Genomic DNA, 16,675 nt, shown 5'->3' with positions numbered 1-16,675 from the left:
TGATGATCATTTTAAGCATTTTTACCAATTTCATCGCTCTGTTTTCAGCTGATGCAGAATCCTTGCTCAGTTGATTGTCTCAATGTTCTTCCTGCACCCACCTGATTACTACCTATAAGTGTGCTCCATCTGTCGATAAAGTGCAGAACTCAGTAGTCAGTCTGCCTGTCAGAATTTCACAGAATTCCCTATTACAAGGTGCTTTACAAGATATGCCCTGAATAGTGAACAGTTTTAAAATGGGAGATTATAACATTAACTTGAGGAAAAATTGAATTTTATTCACCTTTATCGCCAGCTCTATTCTGCCACATTCATAAGCCTTAGCAGCAATTTCAGAATAGGAAATGCCAGGAGTGTCCCCAAGTTTGTGGTTGATTGCACGAGCAATGCTGTCATCAGGCTCTTCCTTCTGCTGGACCTACGGATTGAAGATGGTAATTGTTCATGGAAGGGTAATGTTTATACAAGTCCCTTCCAAGTTGTGTGTCCAATGTAGCACGTGGCAAAGAGACTAATAACCAAGTTGTTTATAAATACTGTGTATATTCAGGACTGTCAAGACATTCACGAAAGAATTACAACAATGAGTCTGAACATTTACATTCTATTAATTAGAAACGAATTTGAAAAAGCCTGTACCATCTAAGCAAGTCAAACATTTGTGGAGAAAAACAAAGCTAATGTTTCATTGTGACTTTATCAGGGCCATTTCAAACCTTAAAGACTGAGTGGAATTTTCCTCCTTCCCAATGGCAGAACAGGAAATGGATGCCACTTCTGCTCTCTAAAATTTTAAATTGAAACCTTGTGGGAACCACCAAAATGCAGATGTACAGGCAGCGTGCCTGCGGGACATGTGCAATGATGCAGCTAAGCTTTCAATTAGTGAAATGCACCATCAGCTGAAATATACAGCAGGTATGGGCAGGTGGGCTTTAACACAGCCTCTTTGTCAAACAGGGATCTCTTTACTACGGACACATGGTGGAATTCGAATTCCACCATCTGCTGTGGTGACGCCTGAACCCAAGTCCCTTGAACATCCTTGGTATCTGGATTGTTAGGCCAGTGATAACACCACTAGGCCATCACTTGTTCTTTTTGGTAGCTATTCACCAGGTTGCACAAGCAAAATGCAACTGCAATTCTGGCTCTCAGCTGTCAAAAATGTTCTGATGCTTAAAGTTTGGGTTATAAATATAAAATACCATAGCTGAACAATATTTTGTTGGCTTTGGTAAGCTTTCTCTGATTAATGGAGGTGTTGTCATTCACCCTTTAACGCTGACAGGACCAAGAAAGTGCCAGGTTGATTGACTTCGATTGGTCACAGTATTGCCCTAAGAAATGAACCAGCCATTATTTTGATGAGGTGAATCAGATGCAGTATGCTTTGTGCATGGTCTTCCTGTTTGCAAAGTACAGGGCCCCGAGTATTAATACATGCAGCTTCTGTTATACACAGCGTACTACATTGCAGGCCCGCCTAACAATCCTAAATTGTTTGTGAGCATAATTCTTCACCTGCTCAGGATTATCCAGCAAATACTGTCCAATTGTAGAATTGTATTCACTGTCGGACACTGTGTTGAAGGTTTTAGAAGCAGAGTTGTTTGGGTATTGTCAGTACCTAGTTTGTTGTGAACAGCCAAAGGATATGCTGTTTGATATGATCTGCCAGTTGGTCTAATAGCCTACATATCTGGCATCACACCAGTGAAATTCATATACCACACTGTGCATTGAATAGACAGGGCACTCTTCAATGCAGACAGAAAGAACATGAGTGACTCAATTCAACAGAATAGATGACAGTCTTTTGCTGGTTCACTTCTCAGGGTAATATCAATTAGTCAACCAGACTGGATTAAAATTTTACCAAAGCCTGGCATTTAACTGTCAATCAGCACGAACAGGCACATTCTCCATGGGAATGCCTCCACTTGATAACCAATCAACATTATCCTCTTGCAATGCAAACATTAGTTTCCCCTTGAATTGATATACTCGTGAATTATCCTGATGAGTGCAAGACAACAAGCCTCAACAAAATTTGTGTTTTTCAGGTATACTCAAGTATACCATTTTTTAAAAATGACCAGTGCAGGCTTTAATCAATTGCTCACATAATAGGTCAATTAAAGCAATCACAATGTCTCCCAAGCTATTAAAAGCTGCATGATCAGAAACAGTAGATACTTATAACTTCAATGAAGTGCAAAGACAGTTGGATTTCTGAGTATCTGAAGAAGGAAACAAGGTTGTACCATTTACCTTATAACAGGCCCAGTGAGCCAAGATCCGACTTGCTCCCTGCAATTCTGATATTTTCATGTACTTACAAATCCTTATTGCAAGAGGGTACAGTCTACGCAAAATTAATCTGAGGAAAGGAACATATAAGCAGGATTGAAACCATCCTATTCCCTATTAACATTTTGATAATCACAGGAATATCAATCTATAGATTGGTCAAATATAGAACCACAGTTAACAATTATGTGGCATGATTTTGGTTAGCCCTATCCCTGCCAAAACATTTGTAAAATGTAATAATTTTATCCCAATGTACCGTTAAACGCTGAAGAGCCAGCTCAGCAGCAAATCTGAAGAAAGCTGTGATTAAATTAGTCAGCCCTATTTCAGGAGAGTAGAAACATTCACTGTACTTTTGAAGCAAAATCATTCTAAATATAGGCATGTTCAGTACTTCATAAGATACCTGTCTATTAGAATTTCAATAGTGAGCTGTTTATATCTGAAATTATACGTTGAGGAAAACTTGAAAATAAATTAATTATCCTTACTAGCTTTAAATTTATAAAATTATCCCAATAGAAGAGGCTCCGAAAAATTATATCAAATACCACAAGATAAGTACAAATTAAAGATTTACAACTGAAACAAAACAGAATCAAACGTAAAGGTAACACCCCTTCACAAAATTCCAGAATCAGAGATATTCCACTGTTACATCTTGTTGAAAAGTGAAACATGTGCTAAAGCTTTTCAACTTGCACTCAAGGCAAATACAAGAAAGCAAATTTTAAAATGATCACAACAATTCATTGTACAAGAGTGAAGGATGAGGAATAGTTGGCAAGTCAACACTGACTGGTTGAGATGTTGTCATGAAGAACAAGAACTCGGACCCATGGTTTTCAGATATGCATACGAATATATGTCACTTCTAGGAAAACGTAAATGAGAGCCACATTACCAACTCAACTGATTAGTTTAAATTCTGTTGGTGGAGTCATTAGTGAACTCATGAAAATTCAGCAAGTGCTTCCCAACTATACAATCATGCCAACAACAGACTGTGGCAACACAATCTGTGTTTAGTTATTAAATTAGCATAATACAATATTCTCTTACCATTATTCTGCATAATGAATGACAAAATATTTTATGAGTTTGTTCAGTGATATTAATGCTGACAGTCTACATCAACGACTTTGATGTCTCAGTACAATTGTTAGAATGAAGAAAACACAGGTAAATTTCAATGCCATGATCTAATTTGCAGGATTAGATGATGGCTTTAATCAATTTTGCACCTAATAGGTCAATTAAAGCAATCACAAAGCCTCCCAAACACATACACAAGTATCAGAAATCCATCAAATGTAAATCTTACTTTGTAATAACTATAGGATAGTGAGCTCATCGAAAAATAGATTTCTCAAATTTTATTCAACTGAATGTTTTGTCTTTTTATAATCCTTGCTGACATCACTTATAGTAACACTTCTAATGGTGAGACTTAATGTTTTGGAACTTTACATTCTCCTGGGTTGCCAGCACCATGAAGCCTGGGCACCAGAAGCCGAGAATGATCAGGTCTTCACCCTAAAACAAACTCATCATATAATCTATAAGCTCAGCAGCTAGCACACATCACCCACCAAAAGGAATCAAGATCAAATGACAATCAAGACTGGCATGAGAAGCTAAGACTGCACTATAACCTCTTATAATTGAGGATTTAATTTTGAATTTTTGATTGCATCTTGTAAAAAAAACTGTTCTATTCTACATTAGGGAGAAAAATTCTAGTAAGAATGACGACTAATGAAAATTGAAGGATAATATGTATCATTACAAACTTACCAAATAGAAGCAAAAATAGACATTCATCCTCTTCAGCCTGAGTCAATAAGATTATTTGTGTTCCACATTCCCACCCACCCCCGACAACCTTAAACATCCTTTCCCAACAAGAATCAACTTCTGCCTAAAAGATGCTGAATGGTCCTGCCTTCACCACCTTCTGGGAATTCCAAAACTGCATAATTCTCACAGAAAATGGTTTTCTCATCTCTCCCTAAAAGACCTAATGTTAAAATAGGGACCCTGGTTCTGCATTGACACACAAGGAATCATCCTTTCTACATTGACTTTAAGATTATTCAAGATTCATGCATTTGTGTCATAATTTTTTCAAAATTGTAACTTTCATTCCAGCAAACCTCCTCTGCAGTTCCAATGTATTTACATTCTTCCTCACATAAGGAAGCCGAAAGTACACACAACTTGCAAGATATGGTGTCATCAAGGTCCTGTATACTTTTCACTGTACTTATTTGAGGACATGAAACTAATGAAGCTAATTCAGCTCAATTTTTAAAAAAAGAGAAGTACTACAGATGCTGGAAATCAGAAACAAAAACAAACTGCTGGAAAAACTTAGCAGATCTGACAGTATTTGCGGCAACATCTGTGGAGAGAAAGCAGAGTTAGTATTTTGGGCTGGTGACCCAGACCTGAAGTGCTTAGTCTATATTTTGCCCACAAACACTGCCAGACCTGAGTTTTTCCAGCAATTTCTGTTTTTGTTTCTGACCTTACTTTTATGTTCAATTCTTCTTGTAATAAAGGATAGCATCCCATTAGTCTTTTTGATTATGTGATGTTCCTGCAAAGTAACTTTTTGTGACTCATGAATTGGCACACCTAAATTCCTCTGCAGTTATTCTCCATATATGTAATACTTTGCTTTTTCTGTGTCAATGTGAACAACTTCACGTTGTCCCACATTAATTCCAAATGCTAGATTGTTGTTTATTCATTCAACCTATATATGTTCTTCCGTAAGCTCGTCCTCTTTGAAATATTGTAAATATCTTGATGTTATCCAAGATGATTGATCCAAGATGGCATCAGAGTAGGGCTCCCGAGTTTGTCCATTTCCTTCCATTTTTTTCTCTTTCAATTTACATCTTGTCCTCAGACAGATGGTATCAGAGCTGACAGTGTGCTAGCCAGACTGGAGGAGAGGCCCCAGCTCAGACTGGAGGACTTGTCTGCTCCAATTTCTCTGCTTGGTAGCACTGTAATTCTGAACTTTTTTTTTTATTTCTTCACTTTTCTACTTTATTTCTAAGAATCTGTATCTAGGTAACGTTGTACTTAAGATGGTGCCGTAAGTGGCGACTTTGTAAACTTTTCACTGTACTCATGTGAGTACACATGAGAATAAACCTACTTCATATTTTCTGCCTCCCTCCCTTCTTGAATAGAGGAGCTATATTTCCCACTTTCCAATCTGATGGAACCTTTCCTGAATTTGGGGAATTTTAGAAAATTAACACCAATGCATCTACACTCAGCCTTTGTTATCTGCAGATACGCTACCAGTGGATCTATGTACTCACAACGGCAGCTCCAGACCCCATCTTTTGTTTTACTCAGACTCATCTTGGCTAATCATGTCGTCCATCACAGTAGACAGGACAGTTACTTGGTAGTGGTATCTGCTTTTCTGTTATTTTCAGGAAAGTCATGCCCTATAGCCCGTGGATAATGAAAATTTAGTATTCCACCTTATTAGCCATCTCCCTAGGGTGAGGTCCATCTGAAAGCAGAGATTGGTGAACCTGCAAGTCCATACATTTGTTTGGCACCACTTCTCTGGTGATTGCAAATTCACTCAGTTTCTCCTTGTCCCCTTCATCTCTATCATATCCTCTACAGTGAAGGAAGCAAAATATTTGTTCATTTCATCCTCTATTTCCTTATTATCCATAAATATCTCCCCATTTTCATTTTTTAAACACTCACTTTACTTACTCATTTGCTTAACTATCTGCAGAAACTCTTGCTAGAGTTTTTAATGTTTGCAACTAACTTTCTCTCATACTTCAATTTCTTTATCCAGCAGCTTTTAGTTAATCTCCACTGTTCTTCATATCTGCCCTTTCATCTGACGTACCATTCAACTTTATGCAGTTAAATGTGTTTTCCTAAAGTCTGATACCTTTTATAATTACTTTGGATAACCACAAATGATGGGTCCTCTTTGTTGACTATTTCTTTAATTTTTGCTTGTGAATTTTCAGGACTATAATGTATCTGACTCAATAAATAACTGGAAATAAAATAACAATCTTTTGATATAACATATGCAGATCCAAAAAAGCATTAAAATCATTGCTGCAAAATCACTCTAGTCATAGATCACATACAAGGATACTGAGGATAAGTAAGAGGAATGCCGATAGTATAGTCTCGCATTGCGTTCAATACACGCAGATCTCGGGCCATCTTCACAAAAGTATCTGGTGGGTAATTGCTGATGAAGCACTTACCAAAGGAGGCTGCCTGTGAATAAAGTAAATAGCACCAAGGTCAGTATATACTGCACAGCTGAATTTAAATTTAACTCCTCTCATTTTGAGATTGAGGAAATAAATATGAACAGTTTCTGAAGTTTCAACCACCTAATGGTCACACAGAAGATAAATATTCTGACACAACATCTTATCCTAAATTAATGCCACCAGCTACCATAACATGATCACATTACCTTCTACAACATGACAATAAGCCATTAACTTTATTACACCCTCTTCAATGTTCTGCCATTCAAGTGATGATGTCTTGTTGAGGTACCAAATCATAACCACCCTTTACTCAAATGACTATCTTAATTCATGAATGCAAATGATGAATTTTGGCAGCATTTGACTCATGTGATCATCACCACTATAGCTGTGCAATTTATGGATATTGAAATTCACCAGAGTATCTTACTTAAGATTCATGTAAAAGCAACTAGACATGAAACAGGAATGGAACCAAGGTCCCTGTTAAACTCTGCACCAGCGAAGCAACCTGAAAGTTCCCACACAAGTAGCTCTCTAAATTGGCATGCATATACAATAGCATAAAAAAAATTGAGTGACTGCATGCTTAAATAAATCACCTCCATAATTTTTAAGAATTTTGGAATGTAGATTGCCAGGAACCTTTCTGGTTTGATGGTTTATGAGCCTCATGAGTTAATTCATTGATCAGAGAAATGTTTTATTTCAATAGTTTCCATTTGAGTGACTTTTTGCAAATTTATATACTCCTTTGCAGCCTTTATAAATAATGAAATGAAACATCCCCTGAGTTAACTTAAGAAAGAATGTCAGCTTCCCAAAGCAAAATAAGGACTACAATTACTGATGAAATTTCTTACGCAATATATAAAAGATCATATTCATAAAATACAGAAGTCAGATGACAGGTTCACAGAAACCTAAAATCCATGCGGAACCCTTAGGATCTGAGAACAATTCAACCCGCTTTCCACTGCCATTCTCAGCTTGATAATGTTGATAATAAATAAAGTTATTTATTTGTACATCAGAAATTAAAATTACATGTTTCATTCAGAACTTTCTTAAAAGAACAAAAGATGCGCTCCTTCAAGAATACTATAAATCTTAATGTAGAGGAACCAAAAGTTCACATTTTCCTAACTTAAAATGTTCCAAATGCCAACTTAGAAAGTCTAAGGCTGGATGATTTGAGCTTTATAAACAAGAATGACAATTTCCCCTTACTCAGTCACACATTTCAACCTAAATCACTTACAGGATTAAAAACAAAGTTGCTGGAAAAGCTCAGCACGTCTGACAGCATCTGTGAAGGAGAAAACAGAGTTAACGTTTTGGGTCCGGTGACCTTTCCTGTTCTAAAGAAGGGTCACCGGATCCAAAACGTTAACTCTGTTTTCTCCTCCACAGATACTGCCAGATCTACTGAGCTTTACCAGCAACTTTGTTTTTGTTCCTGATTTACAGCGTCCGCAGTTCTTTCGGTTTTCATACAGGATTACTTGCAAAACCCGCGTACTAAAACGTGACGAAAAGGTTGTATTAGAAAGGCTATATTTTTTAAAAAGTTGATAAGTTACCAGGATGGATGAGGTTCATCCTAGGATAATACGGAAAACAAGGGAGAAAATTATGCATTATTGGTCATAGCCTTTCAATTCTTCTTGGTTATTATACATTGCTGAAATACACAAGAATGGCAATGACTTAGGTGCTCTCGCAGCCAGCCCACACACCTTGGGCCAATTGCCACCAATTGTGTATTTTAACCATTCATATGAAAGCCTTGCATAAAAATTAATTACGGAATGGTTGCACAAACAGAAAATAAATCATAAACTCTTAAACATCACAAGATGTCAATTAGACCCACCCCAGGGGTTAAACAACAAATTCTACAACAGGATAAGAATGCGCTCTTACATTTCCTCGTACTAGATCTACAAAATGTATATTATGCTATTCTTACCCTCAGCAGGGATTTCTGCATCTCAGGTTCATATTCATTGCCTGCTGCCTCAATGCACTGCTGCACAGCTTCAAACAAGAGGTTTTGCTCTTTGATCTCTCGTAAATACTCATCTGCCTTCTGACTCTCTTTCTACGAATACAAATTAGGATTACATTTAATCTAACAGACATAAAAATGACATTCCAAAAATTATTTCACAAGTAAAGTCCAGCAGGACATAAATAAAAATGTACTTTCTTTCCTCCAAAAGTCAAACCCCATTAATGCAAGGACATTTGTCACAGTCCTGATCTCTCTACCCAGCTCCACGGATTCAGGTTTGGTGCCAACTTTCAACACCGAGCTTCAATCACAGCTGATCTTTATTTCATTTCACATGTAAAAACTATCTGGCAGAGATTGACCTGAACTAAATAGAGAAATTGCACAAACAGCATATGTTCAGTGTTTGGGGCACTTCTCAAAAGGATATTTATCATTCATGTCAGTTCAGCAATAAGGTTTATAAACCACCCCCTCGGGTCTGCATTCTGAACAAGAAGAGTATTGAAAGGAATTGAAAAATACAATTATAGCAGAAAGCGCCAGTCTTGGCCTAGATACAGACCATGCACTTACCTTTGTTGTGGAGACCAAATCTAGGCAGTGTTTTAGAAATATTATTGTTGAGTTGAGATTTGGATCACCCATATTAACTTAAAGAGCAACAGGCTCAGGAGTTCCATGGGCAATTCTGGCAGAGCTGTAAACAAAGATTTGACAGACCTGCCCAACGACCAACTAGAAATGGAATTCCTGAGCTTGCGGCCTGGACAGTTAGAGGCAAATGGTGGAGGGGAGGGTGAGAGAGAGAATTTTAGAGAAAGCAGAGATGAGGCAATGGAGGGTTTAACCGATAGTGAACATGTTAAAAGCATGGTTTCATAGGACTGAAAGCAATCAAGATTAGGGTGATAGGGATAAAAAAGGGTTTGTGTAAGATGGGATATGGCAGAGGAGTTCGGGATTTCTTGAAGTTTAGAGGGAAGCTTAAAACATTCATGCAATTACTCTATATGTAAAATTACAGGAAAGGCAACAGGACAACGTACCTCATATTCTTTATGAGCTTCCAGCAGAAGTGCACCAGGTGCCATTGAGGCAATTTTGAAAATATCTTGACAAGCAGCTGAAAGCAAAGCCAAAGTTCAATGACACAAGGAGTTAGCAGAATTCATGAACCTGTCACCAAACTATATTTAAAGAGATGCCAGCAGCCCAAGTTAATATGGTTTTCTAATTTTAGAAGCATTGTACAACATGAATATCTGAAATGTTTCAAATCAAGTGTTTTTTTTGAAGAAAAGGCATTTCTGATATCAATTGCTTATGAAATACATTGCCTACTTTGTCCAATGTAATGTAGCACACCTAAGCGTGTTTATGATAATGTCCTTCTTTGCTTCAGAAGGGTCTTCTCAAACAACATATGACATCGAGCCACTAAGGAGACATCAGATCAGATGACCAAAAGCTTGGTCAAACTAGGGTTTAAGATTGGTTTTAAAGCAAGAGGCAAGGAGGTGTAGGAAGAGTGTTTCAAGGCTTGAGAGCTGGACAATAGATGACACACCCGCTAACGGTGGAAAAACCGGGAATGGCCAAGAGACCAAAGTTGGTCTCTGGGAGGAACACATAACTCATATTGAAAGATATTACACAAAAGAAAAGGATATCTAGGATGAGAATTTTGAAATTGAGACCTTGTATGACCGTACAATAATGTAGGTCAGCATGGACAGAGATGATATGGAACTTGTGGAAGACACAGGCAGCGAGCTTTTGAACACCTCAAATTTACTGAGCATTAAAGTGGGAGAGAAGCCAAGACTACATTGGAGTAATTTAAGTTTTGGAGGTAACAAAGGCAATGGATAAGAGCCATAATGAATACTGTGCTTAGTCAAGAAGTGATCTTCCAGAAAGAGACATTGCCAGAGTCTTGTCTGGCAATCTTAACACCAATTACAATATATATTGATTTATGCATGGGGTACCAAGGATGATTTAGAAGCTTAACACAGAGATATAAACTTGTGTTTTGTAGCAATAGAAAATACTAGAACTACAAATCAGGTTTAGAAAAATCTAAGAGAGGTAAAAATTGAACAAAGAACATACATCACTCAAAACATTTTGTTTTACATCTTCTCACTTTCTGAAGTTGCATTTTTCCAGTACTTTGTTTCTATCAGAAATGCCCAGGATTGCAGATAGTACACTCATAAAATCAGACTACAAATATCAAATACCATCTCTCCTCACTGAATAAGCACAGAACTTACGTGGGACTTCATGTAGAAATTCATGATTAGAAGGACTAATAATTCGAACACCATCGACCTCAGGCACCAAGTGAATATCTTCATCTTGATAAAATCTGAACTTCAGTTAAAGATTTAAATTTAAATGTTTAAAAAACATTTATGGATTGTACAATGGGCAGAAGGGCATAACCAAAGGGACTGAAAACAACTACTCACTTCTCAGTTAGATGGCTGCAGACTACTTCACTTGACAGCAAAGTGGAGCCAACACAGATTGTCGTTAATGATTTTTATTAAAATGTCAAAAGACAAGAACTAGACAAGGCCTCAAGGTAGCCCTACCTTTCAATATGGTAATGGTTGACCTTTCACCTGCTTTCTATTTGTCTTGATTCCTGAACAGGCTACAATCTGTACATTTCATCCTTGAATATACCCAATAATAGATACTCAAGATAATCCAGAACATTTTTTGTTGCAACTTCATTTTTCTTAACGCTTCGATTTTGTGTTTGTCTCATTTTCCTGCTCTCGAGATAAAAACTGTTGTGCAATAGCAATTATGTTTTGTTTATTTTCTCCTGCCCTAGACCAAAAGACACTGTTCACACTTTTACGCACTGAGAACCATAACAAGATTTCAACATTGATTTGAGTCATGGAGAAATCAATGCTGTTCCACAAGAAAAAAACATTTCTGCAGATTATTTTCTTGCTCTTTCACACCAATCCTAAATCTGTTTGATCTCAAAATCAAGAACTAACATAACTCTGGTATTGAAAGCACGTGAAATTTCTGGGAAGTTGTGCCGATAAAGTTGAGAGTGTGGAATGGCTTACTGCCGTACATATTTTGGACTCTCGAACTGACCTGATGGCCTATCATGGTCCTTTTGATACTACATCTAACACAGAAGGCATTTAGTGATTACAGGAACCAATGCTAGTGACATTGTAAGGATACTTAATGGTCTCGTTTGATTCCCCTGTTATAAAAAGTACTTTATCCCAAATGCCAACTACAGTTGGATTGTTGCTTTTTGATCTATCACACCTAAAAACAGAAAGGGAAAGGTTACCAAAGTCAACATCCATCTTCAGTTTTTTCACATGAACAAACATTATTAAATATGGGGTCTTTTAGGACTTAATCATTAGTTTACTGTTAAATGTGAGGATTTATTACAAAACACTACACATCACACCAGCAAAATTATTAAGAAGCAGATACAAATAAATTACAACATTTAGGATATTCAGGAATAAACAGTCATTTTGCATCTGAAAGAAATCTATGCTTTTTGAACACTGATGCAGCCAAATGGCTAGCCTTTTCTTGCATAATTATATGTACCTACATTTTACTTGTAAAGTGTTATGATGTCAGAAAGAAATATAAAAGGTTTTTGAAAAGTATTTTAATGCATTTTGAGTGTAACTGAAAATCAGCTATTGAGAGGGAACATTTAGCAAGATTATTTGACTAACAAATTTCTGAAAGCCATCACCCTTCCCTCTAAGCATAAAAACATAACAGGAGGAAGAGGAGGCTGTCAAGCCTTAAGTCTGTTCTGCCATTCAATAATATCATAATATCATGGCTAATAATCCAGTGGCTTTAACTCTACTTTTCTTTTTGACCCCATAATCCACGACTTCCGTACAGAACAAAAAACTCTCGCTTCGCCTTCGATATATTCAATGACCCAGCCTGCCTTGCTTTCTCAGGAACAGGATTCAGAATATTTGTGACCCTTTAAATGGGAGACTCTATTTTTAAACTACTCACCCCTAATTCCATCAACTCCCCCCAACTAACCTGCACACCCCCAGCCCAGACAAGGAGTACCCTTTCAGCATCTCCTTTTTTTGGCAAGTATCCTTTTAGAAAACAACTTCTCCCTTTTCAGGAAGTAACCCTGAGTTACTTATTCTGATATTGGCAAACTTACATGTTCTCCACTGTCCACAACTGTCTCATGTTGGCACAAAAACAAAAATGAAACTTAAATACATTTGAATCAAAGCTACAACAACCACTTACCAGACAAACTGCTTAGGCGCTGTTTTGAAGTTTGTCTCAACTACGCACAATTTGTCCTAGAACAAAGCAGCACAAACTTTTAATTGTGTACTAACTAATACAGAAAATAAATCTAGTTTTCACAGTTTGTATACTTAGATTAAAAAGCAGCTTCATTAAAAATTATATAAACATTACCCTTTCTAATCCCTAGAAGCTTCCCATCTTTCACCTCACAACATTTGAGTTCATCCAAAATTCAAATCCAAAAATCAATCCTCATCCAAAATATAGTCAGTTTGATTTTCAGATCTCTCCATGACTTTGCCCACTCAATCTCTGTACCTTCCTCCAACCTGGCAAACCTCCAATTTCAATCACATAAGCATTCCATATTCTAATCACTGCACCAGTACCCTTCAATTGCTTAAGCCTGAAACTCAGATTCTCTCAGCCCCGTTTAACCAAATTTTTCATCACTTATCCGTTTTAACTTCTCTCATGGCTCGACCTCCAAATTCATTATGAAATGCTCTTGTGAAGTGTGTTATTTTTAAAAGCTCTAAATAAATAAGTTGTTGCAAAATGCTAAAATTATGTTAACCAAATAAATCATTTGAACAGGTTACTGTAAATAAAACTTCATTACAATCACAGTTAGACTTTTCACATTACCTTGAATGATGAAGAACCCATCCAAATGTCACCAGTGTCTGTATACAGAGCAAGCCTTTTATAATTGAACGAAACAGCAATTTGGGTAAATCCACAGACTTGCGGTCCAAGGCCAGGTGGAATCTACAAAAAAGTGATGTTTTAAGATTAGCCAAATACCAATCATTAGCTTTTTTTCTATTCCCCAAGAATGCATAGAGACCTCATATCTCTGCTCCTCTTAAATGGTGTGATCTGCAGAAGTGAAAGAGCTTTATCCCCAACATTAAAAAGTGTGTCTGTCTCATCAGTACAGTCACGATTAAGATCAGAAAGTTACTGCATACCTCATCGTGGGATGGTCAATTTTAGATGAATTCACGGCTAAATATATAATTGTCTGTGCCACGAGGACTGCTCAGAAGCAGTAATCTTTAGAAAAGTAATGAAACTAAATTGTTATCAGAAGTTCAGTAGATTGAACTATAGCACATCAATCAGTTTAGGTTGATTTAGAAGAATCATGGAAACAAGTACTTATTATTCCTACTTGCATTAACAACCATTAGATTTAGCGATGATCCAGTGGTAGCACTCTTGCCTTGAAGTCTGAAGGTCACATGTTCAAACAAAAACTTTAAGTTGAAGCCCCATGCTGAGTAAGTGCTGCAAGGTCTGAATTGCTGCCTTTCAGTTAAGTTGTTAAACCAAGATGCCCACTGCTGTCTCAGGTGATGGTAAAAAAAAATTAGTCCCAGGTTATTATCTGAAAAGTACGTAATCTGCCCAGTGTCTCCGTTAACATTTATCTTTCAACCAACATTAACCAGATTATCCAATCATCACATTCCAGTTGATGGAACCTGGCTGTGTGCAAACACCTTCAAAATTACCTCACTGGTTAGAATGTACTTTGATAGGTCTTAAAATCACGAAAGATGCTGTGTAAAAATACATTTCTTCTGCGCATCTAAAGGTGAGGGAATTAATGAACTCCCATTTATAGTACTTATACTTTTAGAATGTTCCAATTGCCAATTATTGTTTCTAACTGTTGTCACTGCTGTTTTCTAAGTAATTGTTTTAAAACTGTAATATTTAAAATAGAATTTTATTTGGCTTACAAATCAGGAATCAGAGTTACCACTGAGCAGTTTCTTACGTGTACATCTACCTTTTTCTTCTTCACAGTAGTCACTGCACATTCTACAGTCTTAAAGAATTGAGAGTTTACCCTAAAGATCTGTCATACCTCACTCCAAGTAATGCTGCATTCATTTACTAGGTATTGGGTGCTGGACCACCTGACAGCATCTCACCTCTTCAGATCAAACACATATTCATAAATAGTGACTCAGCTGACAAGTGGCAGATGCTTACTGCTTGGTACTTAGTTTTAATATGCCAACTTCTGAATAGACTTCACACTGTACTTTATTTCTTGTATGAAAATGAACCAATTGTTCAGAACTTGTTATTACAGTCAGGCAGATTTCTTGCTCACCACCGATGTGCAGGAAGCATTATCTAAGATATATAAATCCTTCCCATTAGCAAGAACAATTTTGGGTTGTCGATCTTGCATCAATACAGCCCAGCATGTTGGTGGTCGCAGCAATCCTGTTAGGGATGAAAAAAGCATAATACTGTATTTGTTGGTACATTTTCTTTTGAAATTCCATTACCTCGTAGTATTTTGTTCTCTTTCATATCCTCTGAGGATAATGGTTAAGTATTACATGCCAATATTGCTAGCCAAATGGTATTACATCAGAAACACTTTAAAAGAAAACCAAAGCTGGTAAAGACAGTAGTCACATCTAACTTTTCAGTCGTATATTATAATATGTCACTATAATTTTGCTTTGGATCTCCTCCCTTGATAGGTGTTCCAAAAACCAAATCCTTTTAACATTTATTTGCAATCTTTCTGAATCTATATAATCTGACAATACTAATTTTATACTACTATCAATTTCTATTAATACTGCAGGAAAGTTACCCCTTTCTGCTACATAGGAAAGAATGTGAATCATCAGTTTTTGGACCAGCACTGACTCTGTAACTGAACACTGTTGCACAATGAAGAAAGATCATAAGACAGAGAAGCAGGAGAAAGTTATTCAGTCCTTTGAGCTCTACTGTCCAGTTATAAATATATTCAGTTTTCTGCACAATTTATTTTTTCCTAAAGTAGTAACAATCCATTAGTTCAAATCTCATGTGCCTCCTTTTAAGTTACTGTCTAAAAGTAGAAGCATGACTGCATCATTGGCCACGGGATGCTTTGGCGTGAATTTCACAATGTACATAACTAGGCAAATTTACAGTGACAAAATTTATGATGGTAAAAGAAGTGGGTAAAATGGGATTATTGAGCTAGTGGTGATATCACAAGTTGTCAGTACAAACCAATAAATTCTATTATACATCTTAATTGTCAGTCCACCAAAAGGCTGAATTTTCTACATATACAGTCATAATCTTAGCAGATATCATACAAATTATGGGAGAAGTAGACATACTTCAACAACAAATGTCATAATTTCAACTTAATTCTGATGAGTACACAAACCTAACAGCCTGGTTTAGATGAGTTACACAGAAAAAATTTGATTCCATAACTGAATGTAGAATATTTACCTGGAACTTCAGGAAATCTTCGGAGTTTGAGGTCGTCTATATTTGTGGCAAGTGTGAATCTAAAAGCACCAGTTAATATAACAACTCCTGAGCCATAAGCAGTGGGGAAAACCTTGGCATCCACAACTCGATTCTGCAACACCTCCTTCAACAGGGAAGCAAAAGATTAATTCCATTACTAAGCTAGAAGATCTGTGACATGAAAGTCAACTCAACAATGAAACCCATTTTGGAGCTCATACCGGAAGCACTGCACTAAGCTCCTTGACAAAGGCAGCAATGACCGTTAGCTGCAGGGAGACAAGCTATGCAATAGAGAAAAATATTTAAAATAATACATCTACGCAAATAGAGAACAGAAGTTATTTTCAACTGATTTAAAGTTTTCACTACCTTTAACCAAGCTAGGTGATGGTGGGGAAATAAAATTATGCTCATGCTACACAAATGTTATGAACTTTCAATT

At 36.8% G+C, this 16,675-nt stretch overlaps 1 protein-coding gene across 1 annotated transcript in view; it reads right to left on the bottom strand.

Moving 5' to 3' along the window:
• Positions 1 to 16,675, bottom strand: part of vps16 (VPS16 core subunit of CORVET and HOPS complexes) — a 65,613-nt gene that overhangs the window by 19,139 nt on the left and 29,799 nt on the right. Inside the window, exons 5-16 of the mRNA XM_048535013.2 lie at positions 16,210 to 16,354; positions 15,071 to 15,186; positions 13,588 to 13,710; positions 12,934 to 12,989; positions 11,854 to 11,943; positions 10,908 to 11,002; positions 9,675 to 9,751; positions 8,581 to 8,712; positions 6,479 to 6,606; positions 2,726 to 2,761; positions 2,278 to 2,386; positions 287 to 421 (exon numbers count right to left, since the gene is read on the bottom strand). Coding sequence (XP_048390970.1) covers positions 287 to 421; positions 2,278 to 2,386; positions 2,726 to 2,761; positions 6,479 to 6,606; positions 8,581 to 8,712; positions 9,675 to 9,751; positions 10,908 to 11,002; positions 11,854 to 11,943; positions 12,934 to 12,989; positions 13,588 to 13,710; positions 15,071 to 15,186; positions 16,210 to 16,354 — 1,242 coding nt within the window. The remainder of the gene's footprint in view (positions 1 to 286; positions 422 to 2,277; positions 2,387 to 2,725; positions 2,762 to 6,478; positions 6,607 to 8,580; positions 8,713 to 9,674; positions 9,752 to 10,907; positions 11,003 to 11,853; positions 11,944 to 12,933; positions 12,990 to 13,587; positions 13,711 to 15,070; positions 15,187 to 16,209; positions 16,355 to 16,675) is intronic.

Source organism: Stegostoma tigrinum, chromosome 7 (genome assembly GCF_030684315.1).
Source record: "Stegostoma tigrinum isolate sSteTig4 chromosome 7, sSteTig4.hap1, whole genome shotgun sequence".
Taxonomy (NCBI): Eukaryota; Metazoa; Chordata; class Chondrichthyes; order Orectolobiformes; family Stegostomatidae; genus Stegostoma; species Stegostoma tigrinum.
This window is presented reverse-complemented; position numbering and strand designations above follow the sequence as displayed.